The 20,462-nt window shown below is 35.7% G+C and overlaps 4 protein-coding genes across 5 annotated transcripts; 2 read left to right on the top strand and 2 right to left on the bottom strand.

The window, feature by feature from the left end:
• The first annotated feature begins 401 nt into the window (after nucleotides 1–401).
• LOC111462560 (pathogenesis-related protein 5) lies at nucleotides 402–2,397 on the top strand. The gene is made up of 2 exons (XM_023106170.1): nucleotides 402–1,427; nucleotides 1,604–2,397. Exons 1-2 carry the CDS (start codon nucleotides 1,379–1,381, stop codon nucleotides 2,284–2,286), a joined length of 732 nt encoding a protein of 243 aa, XP_022961938.1. The 5' UTR covers nucleotides 402–1,378; the 3' UTR covers nucleotides 2,287–2,397.
• Nucleotides 2,398–2,588: 191 nt separating this feature from the next.
• Nucleotides 2,589–7,954, bottom strand: LOC111462558 (leishmanolysin homolog). The gene is made up of 16 exons (XM_023106168.1): nucleotides 7,384–7,954; nucleotides 6,419–6,757; nucleotides 6,180–6,323; nucleotides 5,922–6,054; nucleotides 5,649–5,836; nucleotides 5,499–5,573; nucleotides 5,304–5,396; nucleotides 5,119–5,179; nucleotides 4,656–4,988; nucleotides 4,436–4,562; nucleotides 4,249–4,348; nucleotides 4,059–4,128; nucleotides 3,830–3,982; nucleotides 3,656–3,751; nucleotides 3,221–3,540; nucleotides 2,589–3,130 (listed from the first exon to the last, which is right to left on the bottom strand). Exons 1-16 carry the CDS (start codon nucleotides 7,465–7,467, stop codon nucleotides 2,885–2,887), a joined length of 2,562 nt encoding a protein of 853 aa, XP_022961936.1. The 5' UTR covers nucleotides 7,468–7,954; the 3' UTR covers nucleotides 2,589–2,884.
• Nucleotides 7,955–12,517: 4,563 nt separating this feature from the next.
• On the top strand, nucleotides 12,518–13,952 carry LOC111462957 (circumsporozoite protein-like). The gene is made up of 2 exons (XM_023106791.1): nucleotides 12,518–12,526; nucleotides 13,641–13,952. Exons 1-2 carry the CDS (start codon nucleotides 12,518–12,520, stop codon nucleotides 13,950–13,952), a joined length of 321 nt encoding a protein of 106 aa, XP_022962559.1.
• A 568-nt stretch (nucleotides 13,953–14,520) lies between these two features.
• LOC111463011 lies at nucleotides 14,521–17,246 on the bottom strand. 2 transcript variants are annotated; one of them, XM_023106848.1, is made up of 6 exons: nucleotides 16,907–17,246; nucleotides 16,208–16,334; nucleotides 15,505–15,647; nucleotides 15,351–15,410; nucleotides 15,013–15,081; nucleotides 14,521–14,925 (listed from the first exon to the last, which is right to left on the bottom strand). In XM_023106848.1, exons 1-6 carry the CDS (start codon nucleotides 17,108–17,110, stop codon nucleotides 14,821–14,823), a joined length of 708 nt encoding a protein of 235 aa, XP_022962616.1. In that variant the 5' UTR covers nucleotides 17,111–17,246; the 3' UTR covers nucleotides 14,521–14,820. The 2 variants fall into 2 exon arrangements, with proteins under 2 accessions (XP_022962616.1, XP_022962615.1); XM_023106847.1 differs by having other exon boundaries at nucleotides 15,351–15,413; nucleotides 16,907–17,245.
• Nucleotides 17,247–20,462: the final 3,216 nt, after the last annotated feature.

The raw sequence follows: 20,462 nt of genomic DNA on the forward strand, positions 1-20,462 counted from the left end.
GTTTTAAGACCGTGAGGCTGACGGTGATACGTAACAGGCCAAAGTAGAAAATATTTGCTAGCGGTGGACTTGGGGTTGTTATAAATGGTATCATAGCCAGACACCAGGCGATGTGTCAGTAAGGACACTGGTCCCCAAGAGGGGTGGCCACATAGGTTGGAGAGGGGAATAAAGCATTCCTTATAAGAGTGTGGATCTCCAAGAGGGGTGGCCACATAGGTTGGAGAGGGGAATAAAGCATTTCTTATAAGAGTGTGGATCCCCAAGAGGGGTGGCCACATAGGTTGGAGAGGGGAATAAAGCATTCCTTATAAGAGTGTGGATCCCCAAGAGGGGTGGCCACATAGGTTGGAGAGGGGAATAAAGCATTCCTTATAAGAGTGTGGATCCCCAAGAGGGGTGGCCACATAGGTTGGAGAGGAGAATAAAGCATTCCTTATAAGAGTGTAGAAACCTCTCCCTCGCAGACGCATTCTAAAACCATGAGGCCGTTTGCTAGTGGTAAGTTTGAGAATTTCTACCTGCTCTACTCTCATCTGATGATTTTTCAAGTTCATTACTTGAATGGGAATGGGAGCAAAAAGAACCCAAAGGAAGGAGATTACTGTATTTTGCAAATGGGGTGGCCCCCCAGAGAGAATAATCAATCTCAGAAGGTGAAACTAAAACGCGCATTATGCATCAGAACAGAGACAAAGATATGGGAACAGAAAGTGTGATGATAAGTTACGATATTTACCACACATGCACACCAACTGTTTGTTAAAAGTTCCAAACCAGCAATGGATATTAGGTTAGGTGACCGAACAAACAGCAAGCTGCGGTAGACCCAATGCCACGGCCTACCTTGATTGCTTGTCTATGCCTGCAACATGGCCATGGAAGAATTCTCAGATGGAAGCCCATTTCTGAAAAAGCCACCAACTTTCTTCTCTTGGGGGGTGGGTGAAAGTTGGAAAGAGGCACAGCACATGCCTTTGTTAACCGCTGCTGTGCTCGTGGGCTGATTGTTCGGATAAACTGGGGATGTCGGCATTCACGATTACCTCAGTTCTTCTTTATTTCTGCCTCGCAATGTCGTCTCTCGACAGCTCCACTTTCAACCTCCCGCTGCCCTCACCCCTATTTTTATGCCATTTCGGTTAATTGGGCTGAAACTGACGCTAAAACTGATACTCTTTCTTTTATTTTCAGTATGTACTGTCCACGTGGCTTCTTCTTTGTTCCTATTATCTCTACTCTTCACGAAAAGATTGGTTGAAATATCTTTTTCCATCACTAACCAATATAAATACAGAGCTCTCTTCTGCGTTTCTCTTGCACCCAATTCCCTGACATTCTTGTTTTTCTCTCTGCGGCTTCCTTGGATTGTTGTAAAATGGCTACTCCATTATGTGTTTTTCTTCGATTGGTCGTGTTTTCACTTGGTAATGCTGGTGGTTAATCGTAATCCATCTGGGTTGTTGTTCTCTGTTCTTGTTTTCAGATTTGATCAAATGGGTGTAGTTTAAAATCGGTTCTTTTTTCTGTTTTCATGATGGATTTTGGTTAATTCGATGATGATTTGGATTCTTTTTTGCAATTGGGCTGTGTAATGCTGCAGGAAATGTCGCTTTTGCGACTGTTTTTACGCTTCAGAATCATTGCAGCTACACGCTATGGCCGGGAACGCTCTCCGGCAATGGTGCGGCGGTTCTTGGCGACGGCGGTTTCCCTCTGGCCCCTGGTGCTTCTGTACAACTGACGGCTCCGAACGGCTGGTCTGGTCGGTTCTGGGCACGAACTGGCTGCGACTTCGACAGCTCCGGCAATGGGAAATGCCAGACGGGTAACTGCGGCGGCGCACTTAAATGCATCGGCGGTGGCGAGCCGCCAGTCACACTGGCGGAATTCACCATTGGCTCAACCAGTGGCGAAATGGATTTTTACGACATTAGCCTCGTCGACGGCTACAATGTGGGCATCGGCGTCCGGGCAAGCGGCGGTACCGGCAACTGCCAGTACGCCGGCTGCGTTACGGACTTGAACAGAATCTGCCCATCGGAATTGCAAGTGACTGATTCGGGCTCCGTCGTGGCCTGCAGGAGCGCCTGCGCCGCCTTCATGAAGCCAGAATTCTGCTGCACCGATGACCACTCGACACCGCAGACATGCCCACCAACATCTTACTCACAAATGTTCAAGAACGCATGTCCGGCAGCGTACAGCTACGCATACGACGACGCTTCGAGCACTTGCACATGTAAGGGATCGGACTACGTCATTAGCTTTTGCCCGTCCGGTTGATCCCATATGTTCTTAATTACATGAATCTCTTTCAAGTCATTGTAGTATTAAACGGAAACTACCTTGGTTTGATTTCTTAAAGAAATATTATTCAAAATGGTATCTGAAAAATGCTCGGAGTTACCCTGCCACTTATCACGGTCCATAGCCATTTAGTAAATGTCCACGAATTGGGTCAGGGACGAGGAAGCTTTCTCATAGTGAATTTTTCTTCGTCTATTATTCTTTAGTCATTTCGGGTATTTCGAGCATATAGAAATTCTAACGCTTAAAAAAGAGAGCTTTTTTTTCTCTTCTTTGTACTCTTTGAAGGGCCTTCGGCCAATTTATGTTATACATGAACAAAGCTTTTTCCACCTTCACTCTTTGTTTTTGTTTGTCTCATTTTTTGTCTCTCATGGGTTTCATACACTTTGGAAATTCTCTCTACAAAAAGCTTTCATCTTTGAAAGCCCTACATCTTAGCCACTTACTTCTCAACCCAATTCTTTTCTCAAATCATTTTGGGCTGATCACAACTGAAAATCTAAATCTAAGGGGCATTTGCTTCCCCAACTCTACCCTAAGTTAAGACATCACCCTACTACAAGTAACTATTTTACTTTACAGACCTTCCTTTAGACGAGCTGTTACTTACGAATAAGTTACTGCGTAGTCGATTAAACCACGACAGTTTGATCTCACCGGACCCTGTGCACTGCCCTTCGCCTTCCTCCTCACTGTTGAAAAGGGTCTGGTCGGAGCAGTCGAGTGATGCCCCACATGCTAGATTGTATGACTGACAAGCCGAATGGCATACTCGGAGTCTGTTGTCGCCGTCTTCGTCACACTTTTGTATCGAAATCTGCATACAAAAAGAATAGATGAACTCCAAATATCAGGTGAAGGAAGAAATGTAAAGATAGAGCGTGGTTTGAAGACGGCGTCCACGTACCCAGCAAGCCAACTGTTTTGCAGCTGCGTCGCAGTAGCTACCACCGAAGATGTTAAAAAGTTTCCGGGCACCACCGGGAAACAAACGGTGGTAATTCGGCATGACAACAACTTCCTCGAGCTGCTGTAGTATACTCAGTTCACTGGGTGCACAATGTTGGCCAGTCATATCCCTTTGCAGTACATTTTTACAAACAGAGAGACTCGAAAGAAGCCTGGAGCTGTTCTGGCACGAATAGCCAGCATAATCCGAACAACGAAACTCGCAAACGCCATTATCACAGACACCTCCATGGAGGCTACATTGCTCATCGCAAATAGCTGAGAACATGCCAAAGGTGACTTAGTGAACTAAGTAAAGAATATTACATCCTTGATCTCATTATTAAGTAAAATTAATGTTGAAGACGTTCAAGAAACGCCCGAAGAGAATTACCGGTGGAGCAGTCGATGCCGGTGTAACCATTTCCACATTCACAAAGTCCATTAGAAAGACACTTCCCATGACCACTACAGTTGTTAGGACAAGATCCTGCAAATCAATTTACAAGTATAACTAAGCAAGCATATCAAAAGACAAGATGAAGTTATACAAGAAATAGATACTCACGTTTGCTACAATCATGTCCATGATAGCCAAGAAAACAAAAACACTTCCCATCCACACAATCTCCATTGAAACTGCAAGTATTCGGGCACTTTCCCGGCACCGAAACCGAGTCTTTGCTACAAAGTTCATGATATGCAGGGCAGAGTAATTCACCTAGAGTAACGAAGTAAAATAGATCGTTATATTCATTAGACCAAAAACAGACGAGTAATAAGGGTAGGGCACTTACCATTAAAGCCAGGGAACTGAACCAGTCCACCAGCTTCAGGACATACTTTCCACATACCATCAACAGCCACCTACAAGAACGTGGTCGAATCAGATTGTTTAAACCAAGTTAACTAGGAACTGATCGCGTTTTCCTGTGACATTTTAAATAACATCATGTGTCCTATACGACGCCAAAACTCCCGAAGTACCTCTAATGAATTGTTAATGCACCGATGCTGATAACAGCCGTTTCCTTGGGTCATAGAACCTCTTACAAACCCAGTCCTGACTAGGGATGAGGCCATACACCTGCATATCCATTAGAAGAGCCATTGTTAACAACAGATTATATACACTTACATACCCGAAATGCGCATTAACCATAAGCAATCTTACCTTGAATTACTTCCTCGTACTTCACCTAACATTCTGTCTGGTGCCCGTGCACTGTTGGTGTCAGTGCACGACCCATCCGAGTAAGCCACAAAGTAAGTACAATAATCGGCCAATGACGACTGTCCACCTACAGTAGAGAAATTAACATGTTGATGGAATTTCATTTTCACAAAATCTTCATTCAGCAGATGTGATATAGTTGATTAACACTAAAACTCACCCTTGTTCGGTTGGGGAAAATATCGAGCCCAGTGAGGGAGGTCGCCATTGTAGCTAACAATCGGGCAGTAACCCTCTGCCTCCCTATTATATGTACATCCTGACATCTGTGTCGTGTTGCAATGGTATGCCCCCTTCCATAGATTGCAGGGGGACATGACAAAATCATTTCCCTGGTTGCGTCCCCAATCGAGACGATCAGCCATACTATAGTTGGCCTGGTACCATCCACTGTCTTCCAATAAAGCCAGAGTCATTTTTGAGACTACAGATCTTGTATCAACTGAACCCGTCATAATTTCATTCATCAGAAGCCTTTTCTCCCAGTGAGATCCTGAAATAGAACGTTAATTATATGTTTGTTTCGAGAAAAAGGCTACAACGGGTTGACGAGAATGAGCAGGGTCATAAAGAACTCGGTGGGGGCAGGTAGAAGAAAAGTAGCAGAAAAAATCGAGTAAAACCTGAAGTGCCACGCCCTCCTCCGTCTTCAAGCTCTAAACCCGTGAAATTCTTTGAAAAAGCCTGCCAATGTTATTAAGCATTCTTGGTTATTTAGTTTTCGAGTAGTATAAATTCTCAACGACATTCCAAATAGTTTCAGAACTCGTCACGCACGCACACCAGAAAGAACAGAAGAAGCACTCACTCCATAATGATATCTTGAATGCATAACTACACGTGGAAGCACCACACGAGTCACCGTGCGCCCAAGTCTTTCATCCAAGACCTGTTCTGTTACCTGATGTATTACATCAATTCAGAGGTCAATTCCATGTCGTACGTAACCGTTTAAACGTTCTCAGAGAGGGGAAAGCATTAGATAACACTAGCTATATTTGACCTTACTACGCCTTCTTTTCCTCTCGTCTCTAAAATGGGCAAAGGCATGTGGATCAAAACCAAGGACATGCATAACCTGTGATGGATGAAACATGGCGATGAATAAAATAAAATAACACTTTTTTAAACCAAACTACGCATGAAACCAAACCTCGTGTATAAGAGTAGCTGAAAGTAAGGTTTCCGCTTTGGCAGTCAAATGCCGAGGTGCAACGTTCACATGTCCTGCAATTGCACGGCCCCATTGATCGCGTTCGCATGCAACAGCCCAAGCAAGTGTGTTCCCAGTGGTAGGCCTTGTGGTCACTAAAAGAACCAAGTCTGCATTGGGAATACCCTCTGGAGGAGACATACAAAATGGTTACAGCCTAAATGTAGAGAGACATTCCCTTCAAGGGGCATCTTAAAAAACTGATTAAAATACCTTCGACGTATTCACGTGGAAGTTGCACGCCTCCATCCTGGCCACAAGCCGAGTATCCACTTAGACGCAAGCTCCCTTTCACAGGGTCAACGGCTAATGCTCTTCTAAACCAATCTGCTGTCTGTCCTAGAGCCTGCATTGATAAGCCTTCTAAATCATTTTCCTTATCAGAGCTTATGCTCCAAGAAAAAATTAATGAACAATGTACACAAACAATGCCAATGAACTATAGATAAATAGATATGAAGTGCATAATACCTTGTACAGGCGATGCCTTTTGTCCTCCCCAGAGATATCATCTAAAGTGCAATTATACCAGCAGTCGCCCGTAATCGGAGGGTTGCTGTCAGGATTGCAAGAAGGCGAGCCCAGAAAGGAACTAGTGGCAGGAGGTTCTCCAAGCTAAGTACAACATAGACACAGAAAACCGATGGTTAATATCGAAACTCGGTGTTGGGCGGAGAAATTACTCGAGAAGTTTCAAGGTTCTGTTTCACCTTCACAATGTCACCAACTTTTTGGCAATCTCTATCAGGAGAGTGACCAACAGCATCATAATTCAGATATATTCTGATAGGTTGTTTTGCATTTTTTTGCTGATCTGATAATTCTGAAGCTCCAAGCAATGCTCTACCTCTTCTATGAAGGGGTTTTGTCGTGCCAGAGACATCGTAAACTTGAGGGGAAACTGAGTACACTTTAAGCCCGGGTCGCCTTTTTTGCTCGAGTATCTGATCATGGATGCAGGAGTGTGAAACAATGCTTTCAGCTCCCCTTTCCAGCTGATGATCTTCAGATTTTGCATATGTAACATCCAAAGCCAGAAGAAGCAAAATCTGAAAGAGAACAACAAATAAACTGAAAATTATGAATCCCGGAAGAATCTAAACAAAAACACTAAGCTAAACTCCCGATTTCAATGAAGATTGATGAACACAGCTCTGTTTATGTCCTGTCTCGAAAATGAGATCTTACAGAAATCAGATCATACAAGAAAAATCCTTCAAACCCAATTGAACTTAGAGGAAACCATCAATTCTTTCTCCTCACTTGTGGGAGAAAGATCCTTCAACCTCAAACACCAGTTTCAAGCATTAATTTTCATTCCCCTCGACTTAAAAACTAAAATTAATGAACTCTGGGAAGAGAGAGAAGAAGATAAGAGATGGGCAAATTACGAATCATTACTAAAATCCAAACTTCCCAGAAAACAAGCAAAGGAACAACAAATTAACAGCTGTTCGGTTTTCTTGAATTGCTAAGAATAAAACGTACAGTAAAGACAGCTTTAAAGGTGCGCTGGCAATGGTTTTCAAACCCAAGAACAGCTCGAGGAGTTTTTGCCATTTACAGAAGATGAACTCCACAGAAACCCTAAACCTAAAAATCCCCAACATACCCAAAACAACTCCCCACCAAACTTAACTAAAGAAAAAAAACATCAGTCACCACAAAAGCTCACCTCAAAAAGAACAACGGCGAAACGGATCTTAGCATCAAATTTACGAGCAGTACATAGACAACAACACCGTATCGTCTCCTCCATTAAGGGTCGAAGAAGACTCAAACACTAACAGAATCAATCCCATCAAATCGCCGGCGATTCTCCGATCTGCTCCAAAACCCAGTAAACCCAGAGGCTATTCTGCATTTCAAGTAGCCAGAAATGTACCGAACCACGAAGAAATGGGCAGGAAAGAGCGAGCCTCTTGGAGTAAAAGATGAAATGATTCAAAGCTCAAGTGGTGAAGAAATGGGAAGGTGGGGGTCCTCGATTTCTCCGACCCAGTTGAATTTGTTAGACTTGATCAAATTTGGAGCTCGTCAAGGTACGAATAAACGACCCAGAACACCAATTTGGTCCGAAGAACAAGCACCTTAAAGCTCTCTGAGAAAAAAAAATGAAGAAAGAGAAGAAGGACAACAGTGACTGGGAAAGAGCATGAGAAAACAAAAAAATATCGAAGGGATTAAGTGGAGGTGGGTGGGGAAGATCAATTTTTTACACTTAAAAAAACAATTTTTTCCACTTAAAAAAAATTAAAGCCATAAGAAATTATAAAAATATCTGGCAATTTTACCTTACCGTCACGTCTCTCTCTCTTAATTTCATCTTTCTCTTTCTCTCTCTTACCGTACAATATTATAAATCATTATTTATGTTATTAATAATTTATTACATCTAAAGTATAGGTTCTTTTTATTTAAATAAGAAAAAACATGAAAATATCCAATATATATATATATATATATATATTAAAAAAACAGCATGAAAGGTTATAACAAAGCATCTTATCCAATAAAAAAAGACAATTAAAATTTATTCTGTTTTATTATATAAACTTTTGATTTGATATTGTCATGAGAAAATAAATTCTAGATAAATTCCATAAATATTAATTATAGTATTTATAATTCAAAATATTATATTTTAATTATGAATAAATTTAAGATGTATTTTTTAAATGATTTCTTCCATGTGGAATATAATAACTTAATGTTATATTAACTTTTTAGGTATTAAAAAAAATAATGAACTTTCCTACTAATTTAATTAATGGCTCTAATAAATAATACTTTAGTGTCTCTCGTTTAAAATTTGTAATAATTTAATATTTACATGGAAACTTATTATCAAAATTAAATGTTAATTTTTATTAAATGACTTCGTCTTTATAGTTATAAATAAATTTAATTTTTAATTATTTTATCGATAAACTTTAATGATATGACTAAATGATTTTATAAATTATTTAAAAAAAGATTAGGCTTGTATCCTATTTAATAATTAAGTAACTAATTGACAGGATATTGTCTTTAGCCACATGCAACGATATTTAAACAAATTTATCAGTCAATTAAAAAAATATAAACAATTTTTTTTTTTTTTTTTTTTTTATGAATTTTTTATTTTATTTCAACGGTAAAATGGGCAAAATATATATATATATATATAGATATATATGTATGTATGTATAATAAACTAAGGGTCAAGATAGAAGAGGTTTAAAAATTTAGAAGGATGAATTAGTTGGTTGACTTGACACAGTCGCCGAGGAGGAGGAGAAGAAGGGAGGAGGGAAGGAATCGAAGCGCGCTTTTTCATTTTGTTGGATGAATCGAAGTTTTTTTTCCAAGAAAAAGAACGCCGCCGTAAAAGGTAACCTTTTCTTTTCGTTAGGTTGAAGCATTGAATTAGCATAAATCGAATTCTAAGCTTAGGGATAGGCATTACGTGAATTAGCTTTCTTGGTTTCGAACAATTCTCAAAAGCCATTAAACAATTGCTTAATTTGGGTTTGGTAGTTTCTTCAAACCCACATTCACAAGCTATCCATTTCTCAATAATTTCTTACCATTTCATTCAAATTTGATTCTATTTGATATATATCTCTCTCTGATTCTTTCCTCAGAAGATCAAAATAGTCGATTGTTTATGGTAAACCATAGGAATTGTTGAGAGTTAGAGGAGGATGGTTTAAGGGAAAGGAAACTTTTGGCAGAAAATTCTACGCACGGAAGGTGTTTGTGAAAATGTCTGAGAGAGGAAAAACAAGTTTTCTAGGATGTGGACAGTGGCTCTGTTTTATACAATTTGATTTCTGGGCATAGTTTAATAGTGGAACTGGAAAGGGACTTTCGAGATCCAGCCCACTTTGCTTTAATCGCACAATTTGGTGAGTGGAGGGATTTGACTGCAACTCATGCACACTAATAATGGTTTATTATTATTAGCCTGCCTGTCTATTCTAATGTCAATTATTAGAAACTTCCTACCCCCCCCAGTTTGGTATTTACCCACAGGGCTGAATCTTTCAGATCTGAATCCACCTGGATTCATTGATACCCCCCATATTCGTATTCAAATCATCCCAACAGTTCATCCTCGTTAAGAACAAACTGTTCTTTCTTCTTTGGGTTTCATTTAGTTGTCAGTCAACACCTCTTCAACCTCAGTTGTTCTTGAAATTGTTGAACCACTTCTGTGAAACTGAATCCTCAAGCTCATTACTGACTCTCACGTTCTATATGCTTTCCAGCTCCCACTTCCCCACCATTTTTTTTTCCTGCGAAAGTGAAATGGCCAAGAAAAGTTAGGTCGGAGTGATGATAAAGTTTTTGAATGTAACAATTGGTGGGTGTGAAATCTGGTTTGATGTGGGAAAAGCAAAGAGATCAGAATCAGAATCATTCACCATTGGAGCAGACCAAACAACTTCTAACTAATCTACTTTCCCAATGGTCTAAACAATAATGCTTTCATTCAGTTTGCCCAGCTAAATTTGGTGAGACTAGTTGTGTAACCAGTAAGAAAGACTACAAATGACAATATAGGTTTGAGCTGTTGAAAATGATATCAAAGTCAGACATCGGGTAATGTGCGAGCGAGGATACTAGCCCTCTAGCTTTCAAAGAGGTGGATCGTGAGATCTCACATTGGGTAGAGAACAAAACATTCTTTACAAGGGTGCAGAAATCTAAAAATAAAACCTTGAGTAAAATTCTAAAAAATAATGTCTAAAAATGACACAGAAATCTAAAAATAAAACTTTGAGGAAAATTCTAAAAAATAATGTCTAAAAATGACAATATCTAATAGGGATGGATTTGGGTCTTTACAAGTCGATGCTACGTGACATCATTCTACCAAACGAGCCATTAGCTTTAGCTAGCCCCCATTAGGTTGCCTCCTTTGTTTATTACAGTTCCTTTTCAGCTTCAACCAAAACATTGATATTTGGATATACAGAATCATCACATCTTTCTTTTTTCTTTTTCTTTTTCTTTTTCCTTTACTTTAATAAGACCAGATTCTTCCCATAAGTAGGGTTTGTTCTTTTTTTTTTTTCTTCTCATGGTTTGGTTTTATTACATGACATAATTGTTGTTTTTATTTAATAAAAGTATTGTAATATAAATAAATTATAGAGTATAATTATTGGGGGTAGGCTAAGATTTTTAAATAGGATTAAAAAAAATCTCAATTATCTCACCTTTTAATAAACTATAAGTAAATTATAGAGCATGATTATTGTTGTTTAGATTATGGGTTTGTTATTAGTTAATATATATACTTTTATAAAGTATATTTTTATTTTTTATATATATTAAAGAAAAAAAAAAAAAAACTCGATGAATTATTATTAGAATAAGAGTGAAGCAAAAATAATAATGGTGTGTTGGGGGTATGGTGGCATAGAATTCTCCTCGGTTGCTTTCAATTTCTTCCTCCATTGACAAAAGAGAACATAGTGGGCCTCACCCATTGGGCCCAATTACGCTCTCTCACGACATGACCCTTCAACCCCCCAATGGCCCATCCCAATTTCTCAATTTTATTATTATTATTATTATTATTGTCTTCCATACCTAATAGCCAACCATACTATATACACAAATTTATAAACTTATTATTTATTGATTTTGTAGCTATGACTTTCAAATATTTGTCCTTTTTTATTATTATACTATATAATGTAATGTAATGTGAATGAGTTGGTCACCCAATTATCCAAATTAGATTAATATAATCTAAGCCCCTTTCATGTTAATTCTTGAATTCATTTAATTTAATAAATATACAAACATAAAACAAAATTCAAATCCCATACTAAAATTCATTTATTTTTATTTTATTTGTTTCTTTAGTTTTCCATCTCCTTATGGATCTACCTATGTAACTTTTAGATTATGATTTTTTTTTTTTTTTTTTGTATATTCCCATATATATCCAACCACTAAATTCTGGATAGTATTTAAATTATACTTTTGAGACTTTCCACACTTTTAATGGAAATTTTTATGATATTTTAAAAATAAAGGAAAAATAAATAAATAATAATAAAAAGATGTTGACTTTACGAAATCGAAGAAGACATATATTACCAGAATGATGTGATTGATTGCAATAAATTTATTTTCTATGATTTATATTTATATTCATTTGGAGTGCATTTAGGGCAACCGAGACCTATTTTTATTTTACCCCAAATTTATTTTCATTAAAAAAAACTTTTTATTTTTTTTAATTTTTTTAATTTTTTTTGGCTCAAATAATTGAAGATACCATGATTACTAACTTTGTGTACATCATATCTCTAATTTTGAAAAGAAAAAAAAAAAAAAAAAAAACGGGTCTGGATAAGACCAAATCTTAAAAAATAAAAATTGGAATAAGGACAACAAAATTGGTGGGAAAACAGTCAGATTAATTAATGATTATAAATAATGATCTAGAAAAAAAAAACTAATTTATATTATGTTAATCGTTCTTCCCCAACCAGGGAAGATCATGCACTAAAAAAAATTAATTTAATTCAAACTTTGTTAATAATTAATTACAAGTGAATAATAAGAACATGGTCCTGGATTGAAGGCTACAAAATATTCAAACATATGTATATATATTTATTTATTTATTTATATTGAAGGCTGAAAAAAGGGAGTTAATTAAAAAAGTTTTAAAAGGAAAGGTTCCAAAATATAAAATCCCAAGTTTTGTGGGTTACAAAAATAATAATAAAAGAAAAGAAGTTGGTGGAAAGTGGGGTCCTAAGCCATAATGATTTCTTTTATCTGAATTCATTTGGAATGACATGGCTAAGGTCAAGCTGGAAATACCTTTTATTTATTTATTTATTTATTTTCATGTATATAATAAAATAATATATTGCAATCTAAAAATATTCCTTTTGAAACAAGCACATGACTAGGCTTATCCATTTGCAATTAATGCATTTTATTCAAAATAATATTTTTTTTATTAAAAAAATACACATTTGTAATAAATATAAAGTGGATGTCCATCTAAAATGCCTTTATTTATACCCCTTCCCCTTTGGAATATTTCTCTTTACAATTACCATTTTTGGTGATATATTTTCCATTCCACGTGTAAATTTATGTATTTTTTAATATTTATATTTTTTTTATTCAATTCATTTTCTAAATAAACCATATTTTTATCCATTTATTCAGTCTAAATGGGACCATTCTACAATTTGCACCATTTGAAGCACCCATAGGGACAATATTCTTTTAACAAATAATAATAATAATAATAATAATAATTTTATTATTATTGATATTTATCAAATGGGCCCTATAGCAGCCCAATGAATCTTCAAGAACGTGGGCCTAATGAGCCCAAACGTCTAGGCCATTGAAGGCCCAGCCCACAGTAAAGTTCCACTTGTATTTTGGGCCGGGCCTTCTTGTCAATGACTCGAGGAGCTTCTCAATGCGTCCACACCCTAATTTGTTAGGAATAGTACTAACAACAAATATAATAAAATAATAAAATAAAATAAAAGTCAATTTTGAACCTAAACTCGTCTTGTCGTAATTTGATCGAGATTGTACCCAAAAAAAACTTTAAAATTGTGGTAATTTTAACGCTCTAATATTTTTTTCATCCCAATATTATTATGGAAGTTCTAATAAATTATAAATATTAATATTATTTTTTCTTAATAAATTATAAATATTAATACTATTTTTGAAATTTATGAATATTTTTTTAAACGTGACATACAGATTTAAAAAAAAAAATAGTGATCATAAGATTTCTGTGTTACATTATTAAAGGGATTGAATTAAAAAAAGTTGATTATGTGTTACATTATTAAAGGGCTTGAATTGAAAAAGTTATCTCTTATTGAGAACATCTCTCTCGCCAATTAGCTTTATCTTCTTTGGCGTGGTTCATCTTCCGTACAGTCTTCATATCACGCCGTTTGCTGCGGTGGAGGTGGCGGAGAGGGGAAGAGAAACGTTGTTGGCGGTGGCGGAGAGGGGAAGAGAAATGCCGCTGGAGGTGGAGATTTTAAGAAGCTTCGCGCAGGAGGTGGCGGAGAGGGAAAGAGAAACGCCGCCGGCGGAGGAGATTTAAAGAAGCTTCGTGGAGGAGGTGGCGGAGAGGTGAAGAGGAACGCCGCTGGAGGCGGTGGAGAAGTGAAGAGGAAGGCAAATAGAGATCTAGGGGAATACTTGAGGTCTGGGGATGAATCAGCAATGACAAGAAATGGATGAGAGAAAAGTGGGAAAATGAATAGCAGAAAGAACCCTAAAACATTCATTTTTTTTTTTGTTCTTTCTTTCCAACGTTGAAGATTAGGAAGATGGTGTGAAGATCCAGACTAAATTAAAAAAATTTATAGGAATAATACACGTTTTGAAATAGTAAATACTAAATTTGTCTTTTAAAATATAGTAAAAAAAAACAAAGAAATTTATATATTAGGATAACTGCTTTTATGTTCTTTCCAAAATTTATGAAATATATTCTTACCAAAATTTATAAAATATTGTTATTTGAGTAATAAAAATTAAGTTGGCAAATTTTGAATTATAAAAACGGTTAAATTAATAAAAATACTCTAAAATTTAAATATTATAATTAAATTTTTAATAGAGCTAAAAATATCTTTAAATTTTAAAAAAATATTCTTATAATTAAATGGTTAATATTTTGTTTAAAAATTAATTTAAAATAAGTATGGTATTTTAAATAATAATAATAATAATAACTTTATTATTTGATTAATATAAACTTGATGAATTAATTTTAAAATAATTTCAGAAACTTAGAAATAAGATATGGAAACCCCGAAACCAGCCAGCATATTATATTAAACAAAAGCTTAGAAAGTAAGTCTTATGGGGCATTTTTGTCATAAGGTCTCTAATATTTGCACTTTACACATATATACATTACATTACATTACAAGTAACATCCTCACTAAAACAGGATATTACTCTATTAACTACTACCACAGAATCGTACTAACCCGGACCCGTAACACAAAAACCATTAGCACCCGATCGATACATACAATGTTACAGAGACAATCGAAACGCTTGCGAGTCAGCTGAATTATCTGTTAGCATGACATGACGATCAACTCAATGGATTCCCCAGCTTCTCTCCTCCTCTTATTTGCACTGTCTTCAGCCTCTTTGCAGCCTTCACAAAACCCCTTATCACCTGCAACTCATCCAGTTGCTTCGACAAAGGAACGACATAACTCACGTAAGGTTTTGTCATACAATATAAACCGAAGGGAGCAAGGTATGGTTGTGAGTTAAGTACCTGTGACATGAAATGCCTCTGAACAAGGTCTATCAGTTGCTCTTTCGACGGGTTCGGAATAGCATCAACCTGCACAAATCCATCGATCTCTACGTAAGAAACTTACTAAGGTCAACCTTCTCCAAGTCTACCGCTAGCAGATATTGTCCTTTTTGAGCTTTCCATTTCAGGCTTCCCCTCAAGGTTTTTAAAACGCGTCTGCTAGGGAGAGATTTCCACACCCTTATAAAGAATGCTTTGTTCTCCTCCCCAGCCGATGTGGGATCTCACAGTCCACCCCCTTTGAGATTAGCATCCTCACTGACACTCGCTCCCCTCTCCAATCGTGAGAAACTTACCAGATTGAAGTGTTGCCAGTATCTCCACAGTGCAGCCATCTCCAACTTACTAAGGTCAACCTTCTACATAGGAGGCGGCAATGCAACAGGAAATTAGTTCAAATTGGCAAGGCTGAACTCATTTTGCAATACAGAACATTAAAAAAGAGCATACCGTGGATCCTTGAGGTGCAGAAACAGAACTCTTGGACTGTGAGTCACAGGAAAGGGATCTGCTCATAGTCTTGTGAGATGATGACCCAGATGATTTGTGTAATCTATGCCTTGATTTGTGGGGTTTTTGGGCGTCATCGGATGCTGGGAATCAAGAATAATCGAAAGCATTATCATGAATGAGTGACAAAGGCCAGAAAAAGAATAAAGAAAACCAACAAAAGTGAGTTCACAAAGGATCCTATGCTGCCATCAACCCTATCTAGAACCAACAAACAGTCGGTCAAGAGCATCAAGTTGCCCCTACCGCTGCTGCTACACCACACCATCCTCCTCTTCCCACCACCACTGCTCGTTGTTTCTAGAAGTACAGCGAAGATGCTAGTAAAGGTTAATAGTTCTAGAGCACTTGAAATCACTGTAGACTCGAGACTAAAATATGGTTCAAAGACGCATAAATCTTTGCCTTTTGATTTGGCTGTGATTTCAACATAGAGGCAAAGGATATTGGGTGGGTGGGGGTGAAAAGTGATCATCACTTCAAATGATCAAATCAATAACAGACAGGGACATCAATCCAAAAACAGAGGCACAGACAGCGAACAATTATGAGATGAACTCAATTCTATTCTAAGACAGGTAATAAAAATAGAAAAAGAAGAATGATTGAACAGAGACATTGAATCGCCAGCTGCAAAACTCACCCATATCAATTCCATTCCATTGCAAATTCTCAAATTCGAGATCGTCATCTTCCTCGTTACTGGTAGGAGCCTCGATCACACTAAGCGCATTCCGCTGTAGTTTCACCTCTATGCCATTCGTTAGAACCTGCACGTTTTCCCCATTCCAAGAAAATTGAAGCAAAGCAAAGATTATTTTACAGTTAATCAACCAAAAGGGAAATATCCACTTCAAATGATAAAAACCCATCATAATTTAATCCTACATATTGAAATCAGGACAAGAAAAAGTGAATAAATAAAGCAATCCTAGCCAGAAAACGACCGAAGTATTAAAAAATGGATACCAAATTCATTTTAGATTATGAAAAAAAAACTAATAAATTATGAAATCCACTGAATAAATGAACATGCAATAAAAGAGGGCAAGGATAGAAATGAAGAAACCCCAGAATTCTCAGTTAATAACAACGAGGAAAGCAAAATAATCGAATTCAGAATTTAACAAGACACGATCTAAAAACAAAAAAAAATTAACAAATGAAGAGTGTTATACAAAAAATTGAAGTGAAAAAAATGGGGAAATTGGCCGGACATTGATCAGAAAACATGAAATTAATCCTCACATTATCACCAAGAATAAGAATCCAAAGGAATTGAAAGTGTCTACAAAACCCGATTTGTAAAAGAAGCGAAATGGAGTGAAAAAGAGTTAAATACCAGCCAATGCCAGCCGCCAAGGCCCACGGCTTTCTTGACAACGCCTTGCAGTCCAACGAGGACGGATTTGGTTCGATTATTTCCAGTAACGACGACTTTGGTATGGCGAGGAAGGACAGAGAGCTCCTCCTCGCTACTATCCCCGCAGCTCTGCAAGTGCGAGAAACCGCCGCCATTGATAGAACTCTCCACAGCGTCAATCATTTCGGAGTGTGTCAAATGAAACGAAGAGGAAAGGCCATGCAATGGTGTGGGAAGTTTGAAGGAAGAAGAAGAAGAAAAAAAAAACACAGAGAAAGCAAGGAGAGAAGGAAGAGAGGAAGAGGAAAAGGAGGGATATTATTATTTGAGTGGGTGGTGGTGTTGCTATGAATCCCGACGACCCGTCAACGACAAATGATAAATTGACACGTAAGAGAGAGAATGAAGTTTCCATAATCACGCATTTGCCACTTGGTGGGGGAGCGGGTTTGCGGCATGATGCTCCCAATACCACTGGTGGTTTCAGTTTCTACTTCCGGAACAACGCCTTCCTTTTCCGGAGTTGACTTGTTGACCTTCGCTGTAACCCACTACATTCTCCTCAATTCCCAAATTACCAAACTACCCCTACTCCCCCTATTTATTTTATTATTATTTTTTAAAAAAAAAAAGAATTACTCGAAAGGACAGTTTTCTTTCGAATTTGGTTGAATTGGGTGTGAGTTTGAATTATTGTGTGTATATGGAACAGTTATTCACATCATTGTTGTTCAATATTCAACAACAAAAAAAAAAAAAAAGTCATTTAATTTGAATTTAAAATTGTGAGGCTAACAACGATACTGAACAGACAATAACATAGTTTAAATCGAAAAGATAGCTAATATAAAATTCTAAATAATATGGGGTTAGCTATTTTTTTTAATTTTTTTAAATAACATGTTTTTAAAAGGAATAATAAAGGGTAAAGCGTGGATCGTTGAAAAATGGGGTGTTTTGTAATTTCAATGTAAATAAATATGGAAATAAAAATCCAGCGAAAGAAAATTAATTATTTTTTAAAAAACTAAGAAGAAGAAAAAGGAGGGAAAAGAGAAAACACTGGCAACGTAGACTGAAACGTAACGGCAAAATCCGATTTTTTTTTTTTTTTTTTTTTTTTTTTTTTTTTTTTTTTTTTTTTTTTTNTTTTTTTTTTTTTTTTTTTAATTCAAACGCGGGCCCCACATCTCTACCTGCCGTCGGTTTGTCGTATATCTCCGTCCCACTCACACGTCTATCTCCGCCATACCCGAAAATCATTCATCTTTTTTCTTTTAAGGATAAATTAATAAAAATATTTCTAAAATTTCAATAATTTTTTTAAACATTTTTTAAAAATTTTAAAATGTCTTTTATTATTGATTTTTATTACTAATAATGGGTTTAAAAAATATCCATAATGTTAATACTCTTTATATATGAATGAAAATTATATATATATATATATATATATATATATATATATATATATATATTTTAAATAGGTATTTTTGAAGTTTTAAAAATAAAGGTTAAAGGTAAACTTAAAAAAATTTAAGGATATTTCTAGAATTTTTTTTTTTAAGTTAAAGACCTATTTTTGAAATCTTTTAAAAAGTAAAAAATAAAAACATAATTTTGATTTTTTAAAAAGTTAAAAGATATTATTGAAGTTGTAAAAATTTAGGATTTATTTATTTATAAATAAATCATAAAATTAAAAGGAATTTTTATTAATTTGGTTTTTTTTTAATTATGTGTGTAAATAGCTTTGACAACTTAAAATGTAAAACTGAAAATTTTAATTTATGTAAACTTAAAAAAAAAAATCAAATAGATTAACTAATAAATACAAGAGGGAGATCTTTTAAACGTGAAAACGATTAATTGATCTTAATTTGTTTAAAACATACAAATATATGTGTATATATATATGTGTATATCTATATATATATATATATATATATATATATATATATATATAATTCCCGCCATTACGGAGGAAGGTGAGGCGTAGGATGGAATTCTCCCGCGCAAAAGATCCAACAGTGAGAGGCGGATAAAGGCAAGCATGTCTCACAAAGCATGTGTAATGATGATAAAGTGTAAAAGAAGGGAATAAGGTTTTCAAAAACGTCGTCGTAACAGCGACCTAAAGGAAAGTAACGTTACTTACTCTCACTCCAAAATATAAAATACTAAATAAATAATAAATATTAATTCTTTTCTTAATTCATTCAATATTTATATCCCCTTTATCCGTACATCGAAGTTTCCACGCCTCTCATGTGAACCCAAAATAATACAAAAATATTTATTTATTTATTTTGTCTCATTTTAAAATTTTGATTCAACTCTAAATACTCTTAGGTTATCTCCGTAATTATTTTATAATGTTTTATTCTCACTTACATAATTTTTTAATTTTTTTAATAAATAATTTGTAGGTAGGTACTTCAATAAATATGAACGTCAATGTGTTAATATACATTTAAAGTGGCTTTCTCCATCTTTAATGGATTGAGACCAAAATAATTACTTACCTAGAAAGGGAGAGATTGACAGCGCAACTATTTTTGTAATTTAGCCTTATTCTTGTGGGATTCTAGGGTACAATCCGATTTCGAGGTGGGCATAAAAAGAGAAAGAAAAAGTTTTTATTTTTATTATTATTTTTCTTTTCTTTTTTTTTCATCTAAAACTTCAATTTAAATTTTAATTTTAGATAACAAGATCAACGAACATTATTGTATGATTTTAATGAATTATATAACATAATTGATCAAATTTTAAATTTTAATAAATATTATTTAATAAGTTTAATAGGGATGTAAACTAATTTGACAATAGAAAATAAATAAATAATTTGTGAAGAAGGAGCTGTAAGTGGACCCAGCCCCAACGGTCACACACACTTCACGAGACAAAATTGACCCTATAAATTTAAATTATATAATTTTAAAGAAAAATAAAAATAAATAAAGTTAGAGAGAGAAATAAAATGATTGGCTGGGCTCTCCAATTGCCCACCTGTCACTGTTCGCTGTAGGGCAGTAGCGATATATAATTGCCCTGACCCTGACCCTGCCCCTGCCCCTGCCCCTGCCCCTGCCCCTAACAAATAACAACGCCCATTTCCTTAATTATCTAAGCATTTCCCTTTCCCCATCCCCAAAAACAATACCCTTTTGCCCAAACAACAACCAATTGTCTGTTTTATTTTAATTTTATATTTCCCAAAAAAAAAAAAGAAAAAAATACTGTGACAATTTTGAGATTATTTTAAATTTTATACTATAGTTTTGGACTTTCATTTAATCACGGTTGAATTATAATCAATTCTAGTGATTAAAGTTTTATATTATATGCTTTTGGACAAAAAATTGAGCTATCACTGTAATGGGCCTCCGCATGTTTGGGTCGGCCCAAATGAGACATCACTGTAATGGGCCTCCGCATATTTGGGCCGGCCCAACCACTGCGTGTTAAGAACTAATAAATATGATTAAAGAAAACATTAAAAAAAAAAAAAAAAAAAAAAAAAAAAAAAAAA

This window comes from Cucurbita moschata, unplaced genomic scaffold (assembly GCF_002738365.1).
Source record: "Cucurbita moschata cultivar Rifu unplaced genomic scaffold, Cmos_1.0 Cmo_Scf00027, whole genome shotgun sequence".
NCBI lineage: Eukaryota > Viridiplantae > Streptophyta > Magnoliopsida > Cucurbitales > Cucurbitaceae > Cucurbita > Cucurbita moschata.

What these genes read in the sequence shown, in the direction of transcription:
- LOC111463011 (XM_023106847.1), bottom strand. Translation starts at nt 17,110, where the DNA reads ATGATTGACGCTGTGGAGAGTTCTATCAATGGCGGCGGTTTCTCGCAC. An exon ending in CTGCACCTCAAGGATCCACG is followed by an intron (nt 15,414 to 15,504) that starts GTATGCTCTTTT and finishes CCTCCTATGTAG; the next exon opens with AAGGTTGACCTTAGTAAGTT. An exon ending in ACTGGCAACACTTCAATCTG is followed by an intron (nt 15,082 to 15,350) that starts GTAAGTTTCTCA and finishes GGATTTGTGCAG; the next exon opens with GTTGATGCTATTCCGAACCC.
- LOC111462558 (XM_023106168.1), bottom strand. Translation starts at nt 7,467, where the DNA reads ATGGAGGAGACGATACGGTGTTGTTGTCTATGTACTGCTCGTAAATTT. An exon ending in AGGAGGGCGTGGCACTTCAG is followed by an intron (nt 4,989 to 5,118) that starts GTTTTACTCGAT and finishes GTTCTATTTCAG; the next exon opens with GATCTCACTGGGAGAAAAGG. An exon ending in GCATTAACAATTCATTAGAG is followed by an intron (nt 4,129 to 4,248) that starts GTACTTCGGGAG and finishes ACGTTCTTGTAG; the next exon opens with GTGGCTGTTGATGGTATGTG.
- LOC111462560 (XM_023106170.1), top strand. Translation starts at nt 1,379, where the DNA reads ATGGCTACTCCATTATGTGTTTTTCTTCGATTGGTCGTGTTTTCACTT. An exon ending in ATTGGTCGTGTTTTCACTTG is followed by an intron (nt 1,428 to 1,603) that starts GTAATGCTGGTG and finishes GTAATGCTGCAG; the next exon opens with GAAATGTCGCTTTTGCGACT.